The sequence below is a fragment of the Sinocyclocheilus grahami genome, unplaced genomic scaffold (assembly GCF_001515645.1).
Source record: "Sinocyclocheilus grahami isolate Dianchi unplaced genomic scaffold, SAMN03320097.WGS_v1.1 scaffold245.1, whole genome shotgun sequence".
In the NCBI taxonomy this organism is placed as follows: domain Eukaryota; kingdom Metazoa; phylum Chordata; class Actinopteri; order Cypriniformes; family Cyprinidae; genus Sinocyclocheilus; species Sinocyclocheilus grahami.
In genome coordinates this window covers 624740-644559 of record NW_015505424.1, presented here as the reverse complement: position 1 = coordinate 644559, position 19820 = coordinate 624740, and the positions used below count along the sequence as shown (strand labels likewise).

General features: G+C 38.0%; 1 protein-coding gene across 2 annotated transcripts in view; it reads right to left on the bottom strand.

The window, feature by feature from the left end:
- LOC107598126 (neuron navigator 1-like) overlaps positions 1–19820 on the bottom strand; it is a 166313-nt gene that overhangs the window by 90696 nt on the left and 55797 nt on the right. For both annotated transcript variants that reach the window (XM_016289394.1, XM_016289395.1), the window contains 2 exons: positions 12829–12931; positions 5018–5383 (listed from right to left, as the gene is read on the bottom strand). In XM_016289394.1, coding sequence (XP_016144880.1) covers positions 5018–5383; positions 12829–12931 — 469 coding nt within the window. The remainder of the gene's footprint in view (positions 1–5017; positions 5384–12828; positions 12932–19820) is intronic.

Below are 19820 nucleotides of genomic sequence, written 5' to 3'. Positions count from 1 at the left end.
TGCAAAGACGTCAGTATAACGGCTTGTAAACAATTCATGTAATGTTTACATTTACCTCAGAAAGCATATTTGGTGACCATAAACTTGACAGTCAGCCAGAAAAATAAACTGTAGAGAGGATATATTGACAGTCAGCCAGAAAATTTTTTTTACCGTTCTTTAATGCTTTATTTATGTTTGAATAAATCTGTCCAAGTTTTTATGACAGCCACTATTTAAATGTGTATATTTAAAAAAACTAACTGAAGTAATTCTAACTTAACTATTATAAAAACTTCATTAAGTGCAATTTAAGCAGTTTCACAGCACAAATCAGTCCATTTTAACCTTCAATATTATAATGTAGTACCAACTGACTCTCATGTATATTTTACAGCATTAGTTGAGAATTTTTTTTTCCTTGAGAAAATTTGGCATGTACTGTACCTGATATGTATCCAAAATAATCGATATTGAATCGAATTACAAGCTTGTGAATGAGAATCGAATCGTGAAATTTGTGTCAAAACCCAGCCCTAAAACAAAACCACACGTGTGCCTAAGGTCATCCATTCATTGGACAGAAATTCTCAAGCGTACCAGAGTTCGTTTGGAACCTCTTCAGCTGGGTCTCGGTGCGGTTGTTTGGTCTGCACCCGAGTGTGATTGCTGTATTCACACCTGCCCAAAAGATCCGCTCCAATGGGGGAAACAAATTGAGTTTGATTCAATCGAACCAAACAAGACAGGTGTGAATACACCCTTAGTGTGTTTTGCTCAGAGGTGGGACCAAGTCATTGTTTTGCAAGTCACAAGTAAGTCTCGAGTCTTTGCATTCAAGTCTCGAGTCAAGTCCCGCGTCAAGACAGACAAGTCCCAAGTCAAGTCCCGAGTCAAGACAGGCAAGTCCAAGTCGAGTTGCTAGTCCTCAGCTTTAAGATTCAAGTCTTAAACAAGTCATTAGTGCTTTTTGCCCAAATTAGTGTCTCAGTATTAATTACCATATCAAATTCATAGTAATTTATATCAGGAAGGCAGATAGAATATTTGACATTGTTCAATTTCATGTGAGATGGGTGCCCTTAGTAAAACTATTCAAGTTCAATTTAGGGATTGTGCCAAAATAGGATAAGCAGTAAACTATTTTATTAGTAACAGAATAGCAAAGACAACATAATATCATAGAAATAACAGCTGCAACATACTTTGCATGTGTGCATAAGAATAGTTGTGTGCTTCTAGGTGTTAAATCTAAGCTAGTGAGCCATTATTTGGAACCTCAATGAAACAGATTTAAAAATATGTGAGCAGAAATGCAGAAAGAACTGCTTTGAAAGAACTAGAAGAAATAACTGCAAGCATACTTTGCAAGTGAGAGGAAACATGCAATATGGATGCAGGCAAACTCAAGAAGACAATCATTCAAAAATGCTGTGCTACCATCCTTTATAACTAAGAGCAACAAAGACAAAATCATTTAATAGAAAAAAATGTTGTATGTTAAATGTTAAGTTTATAATATGCATAGTTGATCGCTAAATTTAGGGGCTGTGTGTGCTATTGGCCTACAGACTGATTTACAACACGTGAATTCATTCATTTATCCTGAAAGAAATGGAAGTGAGATGAGTGCTGAGTGCCTGCAAGAGCAATGAGTAGTCTATATTTTATAGTTATATATACAATACCCATTTTGTGAAAGAAACACTTCTTCAAATTAATGATCATTAGGCCTATTGCCACTTGCTCACTTCAGACATTAGGCCTAATGTGCATTTTTCTACTTCAAATTATAGCTGAATGGTTTGCAATGATTCATTTTAAATCTAGATTAAATCAAGGTTTATCTAATAATTCTGTTGCACCAAACTTCAAACCTTTAAAAATAAGCAGGTTTACATTTTTAACCCATCATTTTGATCGGATTTAAGTTATATTTAAGATGAACTTTAATCCTGTTGCACCATAACTTTAAACTCAGATTTAAATCTCAATTATGGATTAACTTTAAACTTAACCCTTAAATGCATACCTCTGGTCTTTAGCGACCCGGGACATCATTCTCTACCCTCTCCCTCCTTCAGTTTTTTAAGTTAGACATCAACTTTCTTAGTATTCCTTTAATATCTATTAATTATAAACAATATAACAAGAAAAAAATAGTAAAATATAAAATGCCAGTTTTCTGATTAATTTTTTTTGTAAAAAGTGTATAGGGTCGCTAGAGACCCGAGGTATGTAAATGTGTAAGTATTCTTTCCTGCACAACTACATTTACATATCTGATGACTCAAATTGTGCAATGCATCGTTTTTTCCTCAAGGTGGCACTGTTTGATACACAGTAATGACGTGACGTTTCACTCATAATTACCGCAGGCATAAAACAAACGAATATCATCAGCAAAAATTGAAGTGGTTTGAATGGCTTTACTGCAGAGCAATTACTATACTACGCAATGAAATATAAATGTCACTGTCATTTGATGCTGGATGTGGTGAATAAGCTGCCAGTGATCAAAATATTGAATATGAAGTCATTGAAAACGATAGTTTTGAGAATATGGCTGAGATCGTGAATATAAGCCAGATGCTGGATGTACTGTGGAAGTGCGCTCTGACGATAACAACGATGGTAAAATCATCTGCTCAAATTTAACCCTTTTAAGTTTCAAAAGGTAACGAAATATGCTTTATTTTATTCTTCTGTAATTGTTCTTAAAATATCAAGAGAGTTTTTTTGCTATTGCAGCAGTTAAAGATCCATCCGTGCTGTAGGCTATATACTGTAGGTCCGGGTCGCTAAAGACCCGAATATATAATAATAATTGGTGAAACATTCATGCATTTAAGGGTTAATGGAGGTTTAAATAAATGCACATGCAATTAAAATATGTAACTGATCGAAGAAAAACTGTGGAGATCTGACAAAAACAGGTCTCAGAGAGGTGTTTATTACAAATTAAAATGAAAATTAAAGCACATGGAGTTGGCAGAGTGCGAGGGTCGTGGCGGGATGCGGATCAGTCACTCTTGGTGCACCTCGGTGTCGGACAAACAGAAGAAGTGAGGAACATTTAACAGCATTAGTCACGGTGATGATGAGGCCAGCACCAGTGAAGTTTCTCATGCCCGCTCCGTGTGTCTGCTGGGCGGCGATCAAACGGACAGGGCAGCGCTTTTCACAAGCGGAGATCGCTACTAGACGAATCATGTAATTTGCTTTTTGTTTTTATCTCTGTTCTTTTGTCGTAAGTTATGCTATTACTCCATTAATTTATACTAGCCTATCCAGCGCTCCCTGAACGCAGTCCCTAGCTTATTTCCAGTCAAGCGCAAGCACACTGCAGGGACGTGTCTATAACAACTTAGATCTGATCATAAAGTCTTTCCGAGTCACAGGGCTCAAGTCCAAGTCAAGTCTCGAGTCCTTGCTGTCAAAGTCTAAGTCGAGTCTCAAGTCTTCTTTAATTATGTCGAGTCGAGTCGCAAGTCATCAAATTTGGGACTCGAGTCCGAGTCGAGTCTCGAGTCGTGTGACTCGAGTCCACACCCCTGGTTTTGCTTGGCTGCATCACAATGCATTTCTGCTGGAAAACACATGAAGGCTTGTTATTGTCTTCATCCAAGCAAAACATATTAATTTTGGATTACGTTAGATCATAAATGTGATCTGCTGAAGTAGGATACGTATTTGATCTGAAGTGGTGTCAAACGCAAGGTGAAGTACTTTCAGATGTGAGCTGCCGGATTGTGAACTTTCACACTTCGCAGCGATTCCTCATCAGACTAAACCAACAGCGCAGGTTAAGAGAGGCCAACATCAAAGCTCTGCCGACAGCTTAAACAAACACATCTCATTTCCTCGGTAATTTCCCAGTTTTGTGTTCACACATAAACATACACACACGCATTTAACACTATATCTGCAACAATGAGCTGTCCTCTCCACACAGCTGCAGCTAGCAGAATGAAGGCTGCATTCGGCAACATCAGGTGTTGTGACAGTGAACATGAGGCCCTCGGGGGACACAGCCAGCTCTGATGAGGACCTGAAGATGGCACATATGGCTCCAAAATGAGACCCTCAGCTGATTGTGACACGATTGCTCTTTGGGGGGCCTCAGGCTGACAATGAATCAGCCAATGAACTATTTCACAATTCGACTCGTAGGAGATTAAAAGCACTTAGTCATTGCTAAAAAGACCTCCATGTGTAAAACATTTTAAGAATAAATCATAGATCATTTTAAGAATTGTGCAGCTTTTATTAGACACTATTAATATAATGAGTTCTGCAACAACATTAAATTATTATAATTTTTACATTTTTAAAATAAAATATTAAATGATATAAAATACACACTACCTTCAAAAGTTTAGGGATGGTATTTATTCATTTTTTTCTTTCTTTCTTCTTTTTATTGAAATAAGTCACTTATGCTCACCAAGGCTCCATTTATTTGATTAAAAAAATCTGTAAAAACAGTATTATTGTGAAATATTATTACAGTTTAAAATAACTGTTTTCTACTTAAATATTTTTAAAATTGTAATTTATTTCTGATGTAAAGCTGAATTTTCAGCATCATTACTCCAGTCTTCAGTGTCACACGATCCTTCAGAAATCATTTTAATATTCTCATTTGCTGCGGAAGAAACATTTCTCATTATTATCAATGATGAAAAAGTCGTGCTGCTTCATATTTTTTTTATGGAAAACACAAAATTTTTTCAGGATCATTTGATGAACAGAAAGACCAAAAGAACATATTTTGTTTGAGAAAAAAAGCATTATAAAAATCTTTATTGTCACTTTTGATCAATTTAAAGCACCCTTGCTGAATAAAAGTATTAATTTCGTAATAATAAAATTTTTTATTTTTTATTTCTTAATTAACAACTTGGTGAACCCAAACTTTTGAATGGTAGTGTATAAATTACATAATAATGCTTTCAATAGTTCATGTACATTAAACTATAATCTAGTAAACATTTCACATATATCAGCAAACAGCAAAAAAGTAACAAACATTTACCCATTGGCTAGGTCGTCATCATCGACGTCTACATCAACGTTATCATCGTCGTCATCCTCTTCTTCTGGTTGGCTCTTGCCTGTCAGGTTGCCGTCGCTGAGGTAAACAGACTTGAGGTCAGCCAGGTCATCGTCCGCGGCGTCCAGGCCCTCGATGAGCTGGATGTGCTGCAGGTGACTGGTCTGCGTTATTGCTCGGATGGGCAGCGAGTGGGCAGAGACCCCGGAGGAGGGGGCGTCACCAGCCTGCAACCGAGGGCTGGACTGGCTTTGGCGCCAGAAGAGAGGGGAGGAACGGTTGGACAAGCTAGAGATGCTGCGGGCATTAGTCTCATCGCTGTCGTAGCACATGCTGCTCTCAGTACAGCTGAAATATTAGAAAAAAAGGTGGTTAAAGGATTAGTTCACTTCCAGAATAAAAATGTCTTTTTTTTCCTAATCCTTTAATTCTAAAGCATGCCGTTAGAGAAGTGTTATTTTATTTTTTTTAATTTTTTTTTAATTTTTTTTTTTATGTTTTTATTTGTAACATTTTTCATTTTCATTTCAATAAAATTTTTGTAGTTTTATAAAATGTTGATATATATATTTTTAGTTATTTTAGTACATCATTAAACTAAATTAAAATGAGAAATGTTGGCGACTAGCTAAAAAAAAAAGTGTTTAATATTTTTTATTTTAGGTTTACTTAACTATAATAAACCTGCACTGGAGTGATGGTTATCGTAAATAGATATGTATGTTTGAAGCTTGGTGTGCTCATATTACCAAAATTTCTGCTAAATTTGACAGGCAAAAATGGTCCATTCTCTACTGTCAACAGTGTAGCTACTGTATGTACGAAGCACAGCTCACACAGAAGTCACTATCCAACCAAGCAGCTTTTGTTTGTCAAAACACGTGATGAATCTGTGTAACCAACTTGAACCCATTGCAAAATCTGTGTGTGGAAATCGTTCGCCCTCCTACGAAAATTCCTGTCGCATGGATTCCTTTTGAAATGACTGGATTTCACCTGTGGAAACTCGCTGAACAACTGTAAATGTGACTGTGGCTTCAAAAAGTTTGGAAAGGATGAGCAAAATTTCGTAAGCGAAAATTCGTAATTACGACGTGTTAGGACACCAACGGTTAAATGTTGTGCTTAATGCTGCTCAATCCCATGAAATGTTGAAATTACCAAACTAATGTAGTCGGAGAATAAGAGCTTTGATGCATCTGCACTCAGGCACTGGCATTCTCAGCGCATTCAAAACGAAGGTCCAAGCTCTGTCAAAATAATAGTCCCATTTCTGACACTTAACTGCAAACAGAAAAAAAATTTATCGGCTGCTGCCAATTTTTAAAAACTGCCAAATATTTGCCCACAAAATTTTTGATATACCACAGATTCCTCTTTAGCTACTGTATGTACGAAGCACAGCTCACACAGAAGTCACTATCCAACCAAGCAGCTTTTGTTTGTCAAAACACGTGATGAATCTGTGTAACCAACTTGAACCCATTGCGAAATCTGTGTGTGGAAATCGTTCGCCCTCCTACGAAAATTCCTGTCGCATGGATTCCTTTTGAAATGACTGGATTTCACCTGTGGAAACTCGCTGAACAACTGTAAATGTGACTGTGGCTTCAAAAAGTTTGGAAAGGATGAGCAAAATTTCGTAAGCGAAAATTCGTAATTACGACGTGTTAGGACACCAACGGTTAAATGTTGTGCTTAATGCTGCTCAATCCCATGTAATGTTGAAATTACCAAACTAATGTAGCTTTGATGCATCTGCACTCAGGCACTGGCATTCTCAGCGCATTCAAAACGAAGGTCCAAGCTCTGTCAAAATAATAGTCCCATTTCTGACACTTAACTGCAAACAGAAAAAAAATGTATCGGCTGCTGCCAATTTTTAAAAACTGCCAAATATTGGCCAACAAAATTTTGGATATACAGCAGATTCCTCTTGAAACGACCAGATTTCACCTGCGAACGTTCGAAAAAGATGAGTGAAATTTCATAAGCGAATTCATAATCATTATTAATCATGTTAAGACATGCACTCCGAATGCTGTGTAATGTAATGTTGGAATTACTGTAATTATTGTTTCTCAATAGCAAAAATCTGAATGGTATAAAACTCCAATCCTTGCCGATGATGCAAGTGACAAACAAAAAGTACTGAAAGTATGTGACTAATTTTCTCATTTCACCCACCACTGGCAGGTGTAGCAAAAACTTAAAGGGGTCATATGATGCGATTTCAAGGTTTCCAAAGTTCGTGAATAGATAAGATTACTAAAGTTGCAAAGACTAAAGTCTCAAATCCAAAGAGATATTCTTTATAAAAGTTAAGACTGGTCCACGCCTACCTAAAACGCCTCATTTAAACACGCCCCCACATGTCTATGTCACTGTGTGGGAAGATTTGCATAACGCCGCCCAAATGTTCACGCAAAGAAAGAAGGCGTAACTTTGATTCTCGCTGTAGTATTGTTGCTGCCACCACTGCCATGTCGTGGAGACGCTGTGTGTTTCGTTGTGAAAGTGAAACTACTTTGTTTGGCATTTCAAAAGTGGACACAACTAGAAATCAGTGGTTAAGTTGTATTTACAACACTGTTCCAGAACAGTTCAAATCAAATATTCAGATGTGTCCAGCGCATTTAACGGAGGACGAGGACTGTTTCCTGAACCAGTAACCTACAATGCCGGTGTTCCGGTGAATTCAGTTCCCCTGTTTCCCCTTCGGCGCGCATGCTGACCACAGTCTATGATGCTGACAAATAATGTTGACTCACAGACTGTAAGTACGTTTTCATATTTAAAGGATTTGCCACTGACGATTCAAACGCGAGTATTGAGCAGTGTAGAGTAGCACTTGTTTGTCATTTCTCCGATCACAAATGCAGACATGGTTTTATGTTTACGCGGCGAGATGCAACGCAACGCTTAAAAAGACAGTATAAGTCATTATAATCAGTAATTATGTCCCCACTGGATGCAACAAATGCCTAGTGTATAATGGGTTTTAATGGTTTTGTCTCGTCGCTCCGGCCGGGACAAGGCATCACAATATGGTAAGGGCGTAACATTTCCGTCACACGCTTGAGGTATTCGGCCAATCACAACGCACTGGAGAGCTGGCCAATCAGAGCAACGTCATATGACCCCTTTAATTTTGCACTCTGCTTTGTCAGGTTTTCAGCCTGGAATTAACATGAGAAAACCTCTTTAACTCCACAGAGATGCTTCTGAGAGTGCAGGCAAACTCATTCGTCATAGTGGATATAACTATCCGCTTTCATCAACACATCACGAAACTCATCTCAGTCTTACACATCTTGTGGATGCATGTCTATGTAGTCTCTGGTAGGTGATACATCATCCGTGGGGATTTTAAGGTAAAACGTGTCTTGAGGATGTTTAATTTCCTTCATGCCTGTTGAACACGCCGCTCAAGCTTTCTACAGGAAGTCAGTCGCACACACACTGACCCCTCGGGTGCCTTTCTCTGATTTTAAAATAGTAGGTCACGGTTTGGGCAGCTGGAGGAACTGACCTTCTGCTGATTCTGCTATCCCAGTCCCAACTAAAGCCCTCATCTGGATAAACTCATATCCTCTTGAGTTGTGCCTGCCCTGCAATGATTTTAATGTTCTTATTAGTTTCCAGGTGTGGCTTTAATGCTTTTAAGCCCAGCAGATGGATGGAGATTATTTCCTGCTGACCTTGATCTCAACTTTCAAAGTATAAAAAGCCTTTAGATAAAGTTTGCTCCAAATTAATAGAACGTTTCAGGTTCAAAACAGATTCTATCTGTGGCACGCTGTCAATTACCACAGAAAATAATTTCAACTCATTCTTCGGCAAATATCGTGTTTACAGTTTGAAAGCAGAAATATGCACTTTTCAGAGAGCATTTATATTAAACTAATTCTTTAGTACAAAAACATGAGATATTTGAGCTGTAAAAGTGTCTAAATCAGGGGTGCCCAAACTCGGTCCTGGAGTGCCGGTGTCCTGCAGAGTTTAGCTCCAATCCTAATTAAACACACCTGAATCAGCTAATCAAGATCTTAGTAGGTATGTTAGTAACTTCCCAGCAGGTGTGTTGAGGCAAGTTGGAGCTAAACTCTGTAGTACACCGGCCCTCCGGGACCGAGTTTGGGCACCCCTGGTCTAAATCATCGATTTCGCAGCGGGACCACCATTCTAGGTGGGTGAACTTTTAGTTATATGGCATAATACCTTTGGGTGAATGTTTAACTATGTAAACGTCCGGATTGACTGTCATATGCAGAGGACACACATTTTATACAGGTAAAGTAATTTAATCACTTTTCTCTTGAAAAAAAAAGTTAGGGATTAGTCTTTTTTTTTACAGTTTATTTTGATGTAATAGCATTACATACTGTATAAACTATAGAACAATTATATATGAAACAAAAGTGGATTTAACATCAAAATGTAATGTCTAAATGCATGTTTTTAATAACCTTATGCAACCTTTTAAATACCTTGGTCAGTTCAAGAATAATTTATGCAATTGTATACTATTTGAAAGACATAAAAGTAGAATTGATTTGAAAGAATTAAAAGCTGTTTCATGTCTATCCTTCTATTGTTCAATTGATCGAGGCTGATATGGGATTTAGAACGTCATTTGTAATAAGTAATGCAATACTTTTTAGATAGAGTATTTAATATCTAATTGCACTGTTGAAGATGTAATTAGTAGCTAGTAATTAATTACTTTTATAGCGTAATTTACTAAACACTGGCTACAAATGCCTCTCTAACAGCTGGTCCGTGCAATTAAATATTTGTAACACATTAAAAGACATGACAAATGACAAATGTGTATTTGCTGAATGGTGACACTATATCCTATTTGGTTACACTTTACTTGAAGGGGTGTGCATAAGACTGACATGACACCTTCATAATCATGACATGACATCTACATAATCATGACATGACACATGTCATGAATATGAAGGGTTTTTATGCATGTTTATGACAACTGTCATTAAGTGTCATTCGCTCAGTTATGTCATTTTTAATGCAAAGATGACATTGTTTGAGATGTCTTTGTTATGGGCTATGGTTAGGGGTAAGGGTAGGGGTAGGGTTAGGTTAGGGTTAGGTCAAATAATGTCATATTTACATTAAAAATGACATAACTGAGCGAATGACACTTAATGACAGTTGTCATAAACATGCATAAAACCTCCTTCATATTCATGACATGTGTCATGTCATGATTATGAAGGTGTAATGTCAGTCTTATGCACACCCCTTCAAGTAAAGTGTTACCTACTATTTAATTAAATAAATTATGAGACAAAACTGTTAAAGACAACTAACTAATGAAGTCGGAGACAGGAGCTCTGCTGCATCTCAGCGCATTTCAAAACAAAAATCCCAGCGTTGTCACTTCCAGCACTTAACAGTAAACAGAAAAATACTCCCAATAACTTAAAAATAGCAAATATTGGTCAATATATCATATATCAAAGTCACAAACTTCTGGGGGGTCCTGCACCAGCAGACTAGCTACCTTTGGGAATGCTAACAGATAACTTAATGCTAACCTATATAGTCATAATTGGTATTTACATTTATGCATTTGGCAGATGCTTTTATCCAAAGCGGCTTACATTGCATTCAGCGTATACAACATTGGTGTTGTTAGCGTCATGCTCTACTTTTCAAGTTATAAAATGCTACCGACTGATCTACAGGAATGCAACCGAAGCATATGTACCCGCAATGCACTGCATATTTGCGGTTATCACAGATTTATGTATACATTTTATACAAACAGCAAAGGGCTCAGAAAAATGTTCATAGAAAAGAAGACAATGGCTTTCAGAGCATTTACGTGAATGTGAATTATCCTTTGATAAAATGGCAGGCGCTTCTGTTTGCCTGACTTTTGTGCTGAATAATAATAATGACGGCTAAATGACAGTGATTATTGTTCCTTTTATCCTTCAACTGTGCCCTTCTGAGAACACTTCAATCAGAGGAGGAGAACATTTGACAAATCAAGAAAGTTACCATTGTTATGCATCATAAAGCACTATAAGGCCACACAAAACACTGACATACAGTATGTCTATTATAGAATTTGGGCTCAGCACATTACCGACTCTCTACAGGGGCATTAGTGTTTATGTGCAGAAGATGCATTAAATCAGGCCAATTATGTTAAGGTTTTAATAGAATGACTTTAAAGCTGCTGAGGCAGAGTAATTTTATACTAGGAGGCAGTGCTAAAATTACACAGACACACTCAGGCTAAGTGAAAGTTAGAGAGCTAAGATATACTCCGATGATGGATCTCTTATGGTTCATCTGTTCTTGTCTGGCAGAAGAGCTGGATTTGAACTCACATTGCCTGTATGAGCGCCACGGCTCACTGCGTCAGAGCAGCTGCGTCCACCACTAAGACACGGCTCTCATGGCTGTTACACAACATATTTAGTGTTGCGTTTGCTGGAATGGACTCTCTCTAGGCCTGTTGGTTTATAATGCACCATTAACAGCTTCCTCGAGTGACTTCCTCTGGTTGAAGGAGCGCTTTCTGCTTCTTTAAACAATACTCTAGCAAAAACATTGCCAGTAGCTCTGGTTTCCAAAACACTAACACAACATACTGTGTGAGGTATAGCAGGGGTTTGCAGTTGTGGCTTTCTAATGAGAGGCTAATCCATCCTTTTGCTGTAGGGTTTGCATGTGTGTTTGTAAGCCTTGGACAGCAGGAAACAACAGGCGGAGGTGCTGACACAGAAACATCTGCTGCTCTAGTCCATGACTGCTGACTTCCTTTGCTGATGTTTTGTATTCACTTGGAGATATGTAATATTCCTTGGAATGACATTTGAATATGACATTAAGGACAGATATTATTTCTTTTTTAGGAATGCACTGATATTAAAATATTAAAAATTCATTATAATTATACTGTTAATATTAAACTATTAAAATACATTATTTTACTATTTTTATTTATTCTAAATTTCTAATTCAATCAATTAGATCACAACATTATAACATTACAGTATGAGAAAGGGATATTCAGTTTAAGTTTTGATAATTGTTTTTTTCATTTGAGTAACATCAAATGTGCACTAAATTACACAATCTAAAAAAAAAATAATAATAATAAACCCAAAAAAGGATAATTGAGCACTATAAATACCCAAAATCAGCCAATATATCCAATTAATGATTAATATGATACATTTACAAATCTCTAATATTTCTAATATGAGGTTCAAAATTGTGGCAACCCTAAATGTAATCATAACATTACCAATTTGAGAGATGATTTTATTTTTAAAACCTGATTTGTGATTTCCTAGCACTAAATTAACCAAAAAGAAAATAATAAATGAAAAAAAATACAGAACAAAACTTCACAATATAAAAAAAACACAAAATAACAAAACAAATAAATAAATAAATACATTTTAAAAATCACAAAACAAACACAAAAAACAACACAAAATAAAATAGCAAAACAACAAAAAAAGCACAAAACAAAAACCAACAAAACACACAAAAACTAAATAAAATAGCAAAAGCACCAAAAAAAGCACAAAACAAAAAGTAACGCAAAACAACAACAGGAATAAAACAGCACAAAATAAAAGCACAGAACCAAACAAAAAGCTAAGGGAAAAAAAAAACAAGCACGCACAAATAAACAAATGAAACACATGTTGCAGAGTAAGTCCACATTTTAATCTTAGCACATGGTAGACTCCATCGCTTTTAAAGGAGAGCTGGACTAGAAGAGTGAGCTCCTGTACCTGTGGCTGAGCTGTGACCCCCGTAAGCTGGACATGGTATCTTCCAGGTTCTGCCGGAGGTCAAGGACATTCTGAACGGTACGTTTCCTCTGGGACTCGGGATCTGCAGGAAAGAACAGAGAGGAGACGATGAGTGGCCGGTTAATGCAGGCATTTAGCAGTTATATGGCCATACACAGACAAACACACCCATGCACATTAAGATTTAACACTTTGTGGAGAAGAGCCAATAAAAACATTAATATATAGATGCATGTTATCAAGCCATGGTCCACATTTCTACCCACACACATACAGTATCTCAGTTTTCAGGAAGAACACACAAACGCCTTTCTCTCGCGCTGTAAGAGTGCAGAGCAATGAAGCAGTGGAATATGACGATTCAGCAAGTAGGCAGCATTTCAGCCAGTACTAGAATGAATTAAACATTACATTTCCAGCCTACCAAGATGCCAAAACCTCTTTGAGCTACTGTACTAGCAAGCTCACTTAAACAGGACTTCAGTATTTATAAAAGGTCTCCTTTCAGTTTAATTGCTTGCTTTATTTAGGCAAATGTGCTTATACAGAATTATATGACATTCAAGCTGTAAAACTGTGGGGAAATGCATTATACATCTTAACTCTGACATGTTGAGGACGGTTTTAAAACTGCTGACAGTAAAAGTGCTGTATTTCGTCTAATCAGCCTCCCACCCTAAAACAAACATTTAAAAAAAACATGCCGGTCTACTAGTGTCAGATAATAAAACCACATAGTGCAGTTTATAAAGAGGTTCCCCTCCGTTTATCCATTCATCAGTTTGGCTTTACACACAGACTGATATGGAATGAAATAGTAGTGTAACACGTATCAGATACTGCCTACAATTTATGTTAAAATTATGTGAAACAGAATTAAATATATGCATTGTTTGTCATATGACTTCACTATGTTTAACTTAAGTCATAACAACTTATAATTTTGGAGATAACAATGTATTTGTAAAAAGAAATAATGAAAAAAGAGACTCATTAGTTGATATTTCTTCATTTATACAATTAATTTGTCACACTGGTAATTTAATTGAGCACTTTTCACCTCATTATATAAGTTTGTGTAGCCAGACATTTGGCTACAGGCATAAAGTCTGGTCCACATTGAGGCTTATTCTGGCACAAAACATTTATTATTACATCTCCCTCTACTGATGATACTGCAGGCAAGTTATAGCATGCTCAAATAATAACACTGCAATCTCAAAAAAGTTTGTAAAAACAATTGGAAAGATTTTGTTGAAAATTTCACATAATTTGCTAACTTTGTTAAATCCAAAATGTCACTGTTTCCTGGTGCATCCAGACTCCTAGAAATTGTGTAGAAGTCAACTAATCAGAGAGGAATTAGTGATGCACTGAAATTTTGGCAACTGAAAATATTCGGCCAAAATAGCAAATAAATAAATAAAAAGGATCAGTTTTTGCTAAATGGATTTGGAGGGAATTAATTACTGACCAAAACAGTTAGCGCTTCTCCGATGACGTGTTTTGACTGTTTCAAGTCAACGTTAATAAATAAATAAAAATCAGTTTTAGCCAAAATGGTTTTGAAGGGATTTAATTACTGACCAAAACAATTCATTACTGACACAACAGGTGAAAGGCCTTTCCACACTGAGCGCCAAAAAGCGAAAAGAATATCGGAAGCTATGACGCGCTGGAATAAAACAATAGATTTCTATGGATGCTTCCACATAGACCGCAAACATTCGCGCACCGAAAATGCAAATGTTTTTTTTTTCTAACCAGTCCGACGAATCACGGGCCGTCCAATAAGATTTTAGCTAGGATCACGTGACCGGAGCAGCTGCTGTTGCACAAAAGGGTGAGAGTGGTGGCACTGTTTCGAGAAACCAGTGTAAACAAACATCGAAGAAGAGTATCCCGGATAAGAGAAGAGAGTGGATGCTGAGTTCTTGTTATCGTTGGTATTTGAGAACAGATTTATTCTCACATGTTCTTTATACAGAATTACATTTCTATTAATTGTCCACTGAATTATGTGATCTGTTGAGCACCGTCCGTTTTCTTCCACGTGTGCAAGTGTTATGAGTCAGAGTGCATTAACTCTTTTTCTACACATGAAATATGAAAGCAAATAGACATGATTATGACAATATATTTTCTGTATGTGTTTTGTATGCAGCTCATGGTATTTTTATAGCAATAAAGGATGTTTATGAAAAATATTAGCAGTGTAGCATTATTAAACATACAAAGAGTGCATGTGTCTGCTTATTAATCAAAATCAACTATAGATCACAATTGGAAGTTATTACAAGCACTCAATGATGGTTTAAAGTGGGTAAGCAAATACATTAATAATTACATAAATGTTCAAGTGTAGCTTGATGCTAATTGTACTTCTAATTATATTTTAGGATGTAGCCTATTCTTGTAAGCATTATAGATAGTTTGTTTCTGGTGTAGAACCAACTTTTTTTGTCTTAATTTAATGCTGTATATTGAGCAGCGGACAACGTTAAATCAATTTACGAGATACATATCTGAGGAAAAATGCATTGTTGGTCTGCGCCACCTAGCGTGCAGGCGTGAATTAGCAGAAGGCGAACAATCATTTCGCGGTCGGTGTGAAAGCACCGTTCGTCGGCGATTCGCCTTGCTTTTTCGCATCGCGCTCAGCGTGGAAAGGCCTGAACATGTCAGTGTCTACGAAATTCACCGAAAGCGAAAATCATGTTTTTGGTTGCAGTTGGGAAAATCTGTTTGTCTGAAATATCAAGAAGTAGTTTGTTGTCGATAAACTTTACTACAATTGGTTTATCACCTGTGAACAAGACACCCTGAACAGCATCAATTACCCAATTAGCCAGCATTATTCAATTTAGTTCAATTTCATTTTCAGTGTTTCAGTGAAAAATATGTCTGCGCATAACTAACTGGAATTACTTCATACACAATACACTTTTGACAGCCCGAGAATGGTCCATGTCGTCTGAGGAAGACATCCTCCCAAAACCTGATCGCTCATACCATCTTGTATGTTTCCCCTGGGGTGTGTTAATCCTGAATCTTGACCAGTCAGCACAGCAAGACTCCATGCCAAACCCTTGGTAATGACATCCAGACTGGCATTAGTCAAAGTCCTAGTCTTAATTCACTTTAATCTTCACCATAGCAAAATGATTGTGTGTGTTTGTGAGGGTGTGTGTAGTGGATCAGCACAACACATGGAGGTGGCCCATGGCTTTGTGATGAAAATGGAGAACCCCCTCATGCGGCCCCCTGTGGAGTGTCTCTTCATTTAGGCATAATATCATACAATTAGACTCATGAAATACAATGAGTCTCCCAGAGTGGTTCAAATGGGCTGCTCTATAAGTTGGGCTGGTAATGAGAGTGGTTTGATTTACAGCTAGTAGTTTGACTTGTACTGTACATAACCGCAGCCTTCTATGTTGATTACACAATTATGTTATGCAATGCTTTTGTTGGTCCGATCTGAACAGTAAAGACTGAAATGGATTTCAACAAATTTGACATATGAATGTAGCTTGAAACAGATTTGTTAAAATAGTATTCATGTAATTTTTTTTTTACATTCACATTTGCTAAATAAGATTGGATTCCAATTGCATATGAACAAAAATCTGATTTGATTCTTCTAGAAGTATAAACACACAGTCATATCATTGGTGTGTTTGTTTGAGTGTCCAACCAGCTTAACACTGTCTCAACCATTAGTGTAGGTTTTGGACGGGGCTGTCAGTTTGCCTAACCAATGACAGCTTGGAATCCTGTTGGAAAACATTTTATTTCATTATTTAGGCCATTTTGCCATTCCTTTAGATATTATATAAATCACCATTAATTTAGCAACTCTTGCTTCATAAAAGCAAAGATGAGCTGAATTTAAAGCAGGCTGACCACAATCCCCCATTGACAATATGACAGTGATGGTGTCTACAACAGTCTGTGGCTGAAAGGGCCATTAACTCTCTGTGATAGCACACAGCATTAAGCCATGAGAGGGTAATTACCAGAAAATGGACAGATTTGAGAGAACATGTTGCATTCAGTGGACCTTTCACACCCAAAATATGCACAGCGAACTTGCTTCCATTCATCGCTGGATTCAGATTTCGTATCTATCACAAAAAAAGCATTTTGAAGCATTATATGAGTCCAAAAACAACATTTGTAACTGTAGCCACTGAGTTTCCTCTCAGTAATACGGAACCGTGTATGGATCGCTCCAGTTGGCAGACGGATACATGTGAATTGTCCTGTTGAGCTCTGGTGTAACGAAATGAGACTGAGAAGATCATCACACTTCCACCCCCACGCCTACAGACCCCTGCGGGTCAGTCCAGCTGGCCAGTGCTGGAATGACCTATGCAGTGAGAGAGAAGTCATGAACCTATGAGGTGTCCATCACCCTGATGGTTGTAGTCTAAGCACGGCCAGTCTGGCAACACCGCTCAATGCTGCAGTAATGGCGAGAAACACGCTCACGAAAACATATCACATTGATTTCACCATTAAGCGGTGTGACATATAAGAACTATTGATTTCAGTGGCTTTGGGAATTAGCTCAATACTGAGATGATTGAGTCGCTGAAAACACAGGAGCACTGCAGCCATGTGCCGATCAAAGTGGTCAAGCTGTTCATATTTGAAAGGTTATCTCCAGTGGAAAGCAGGAGGGGTGCCTGACAAATATTCTTTCAATCATTTGTAGTGTTTGCTTAGAGGTTGAGCAAAGTCTGAACCCTAAATATCAAACTTCAGCACATCCAAACCCCCATTTGTGCCAGAAACCACACCCTAACAACCAGCTCAAGACCCTAGCAACTACCCAGAACACCATAGCACTGGACCGGCAATCACAGTCTAACAACCAAGTAGCAACACCCTAGCAACCACCAGAACACCACAGTAACTGCAGGCCAACGTCCTGGTAACCACCACAGCCTCTTGGCAACCATCAGAACACCTCAGCAACACCCCAAAAACCACCCTGAACACCATAGACTGGCCTGGCAATTACCTAGAACACTCCAACCATGTAGCAACACCCTAGCAAACACCACAACATCTGTGTAGCAACGTACTGGCAACCAGCCTGAACATACTAACGACCACTTAGCAACCACAGGAACACCTTAATAATACCCTAGCAACAACCCTGAACACCATAGACTGGCATGACAATCACTGAGAACACTCTAAAAACCAAGTAGCAACAACCTAGTAACCACCAAAACACCATAGCAACTGCACAGCAATGTCATGGCAACCACCCCGAACACACTAACCACCACCTAGCAACCACCAGAGCACCTTAGCGACATCCTAGCAACCACCCTGAACACCATACACATGCATGGCAATCACTCAGAACACTAACAACCATGTAGCAACACTCTAACAACCACCAGAACACCACAGCAACTGCAGAGCAACATCATTGACAACCACCCTAAACATAAAAACAACCACTTAGCAACCACAGGTACACCTTAGCAATACAATAACAACCACCCTGATCATCTAGAATACCCAAACAACCATGTAGCAGCACACTAGCAGCCATCAGAACACCAGAACATCTGTATAGCAACATCCAGCCAACCACCCTGAACATACTAAATGCGATTTAGCAACACCTTAGCAATCACACTGAACACTATAGACTGGAATGGAAATCACAGCGAACACTCTAACAACCAAAAAAACACCATAGCAAATGCATAGCAATGTCATGGCAACCACCCTGAACACACTAACAACCAGATCGCAACCATCAGAACACCTTAGCAACACCGTAGCAACCACCCTGAACACCATTGTCCTGGCAATCACCAAGAATACTCTAACAACCATGTAGTAGCACCCCAGCAACCAACATAAACCCATAGCAACTGCATGGCAATGTCATGGCAACCACCCTAAACACACTAACAACCACCAAAACAGGAACTACATAGCAATATCTTGGCAACCATCCAAAACGCTCTAGCATCCTGGTGCCAAGTTTTGCACAAGCAAACAAAACTCACATACTATTCAGAAAATGTATAACCAATGAGGTCTTGTATGACCAATGAAAAACATCATTCAGATGTAAATTTCCAGGATAGTTCAGACTCCCACTATGGCTTGGGTATCATGTCTGCTACCCTACACTAGATGGCACACATTCTTGGGCACTTCCCTCTTCAGCTTGGCTGAAACAGTGCTTTAAAGATTGGCACTCCATCCAAATTGCCCAAGAGTCGCATTCATTCACTGAGCAGTAGTAGTTAAAATCATATTAGACACACTTGAATCGACCACTCTAGGACAGCTCATTTAATTTGTACATGATTTAAATCCGTTCCTCTCTACATTCATCCTGATGAATGTGTCAGCAGGGCTACCAAAACTAGCAACAGAAAAAACACTGGGGGGTGAAGTTGTAGCTTTTTCCAGTGTTTATTAGAGTATAATGAGCGGAATTGTTATTTATGTCTTAATTAAAGGCGTTTTCTCTGAGAAGGCAAGGGAAGTCGTATTTCCTTTAAAATCTGGATTAGAAAATAATCAAATCAAAAAAATAAAATGAGAGGAACTTATTTATCTAAAGCCACATAGTCACTCTCCAACAGACAGGGCTTTACCTCATTTCACACACCCCTAATCTCAATGCTTTGAAAGTTATGTTACATAGGTTTTATGTAACACTGTCTATTTGTGCCAGTGGAAGTAGAATGAGAAGCTCTGTAAAAATCGTCTTTGTCCATGTTCAGTCATGCAACCAGGCTGCAATCACCCGTAATCTTTAGTCATATTACATATTACTTACAGTGCTGACTGAAGAGCATTAAATAATTAAGCATTTCTCACCAGTGGTGCCCTTCCTGATGCAAATGTCTGCTCTTGGAACTAAAACAGGGATGTATAACACTATATCCTGAAACAAAAGACATCAGCCAGTGTGGAGGGAGGGG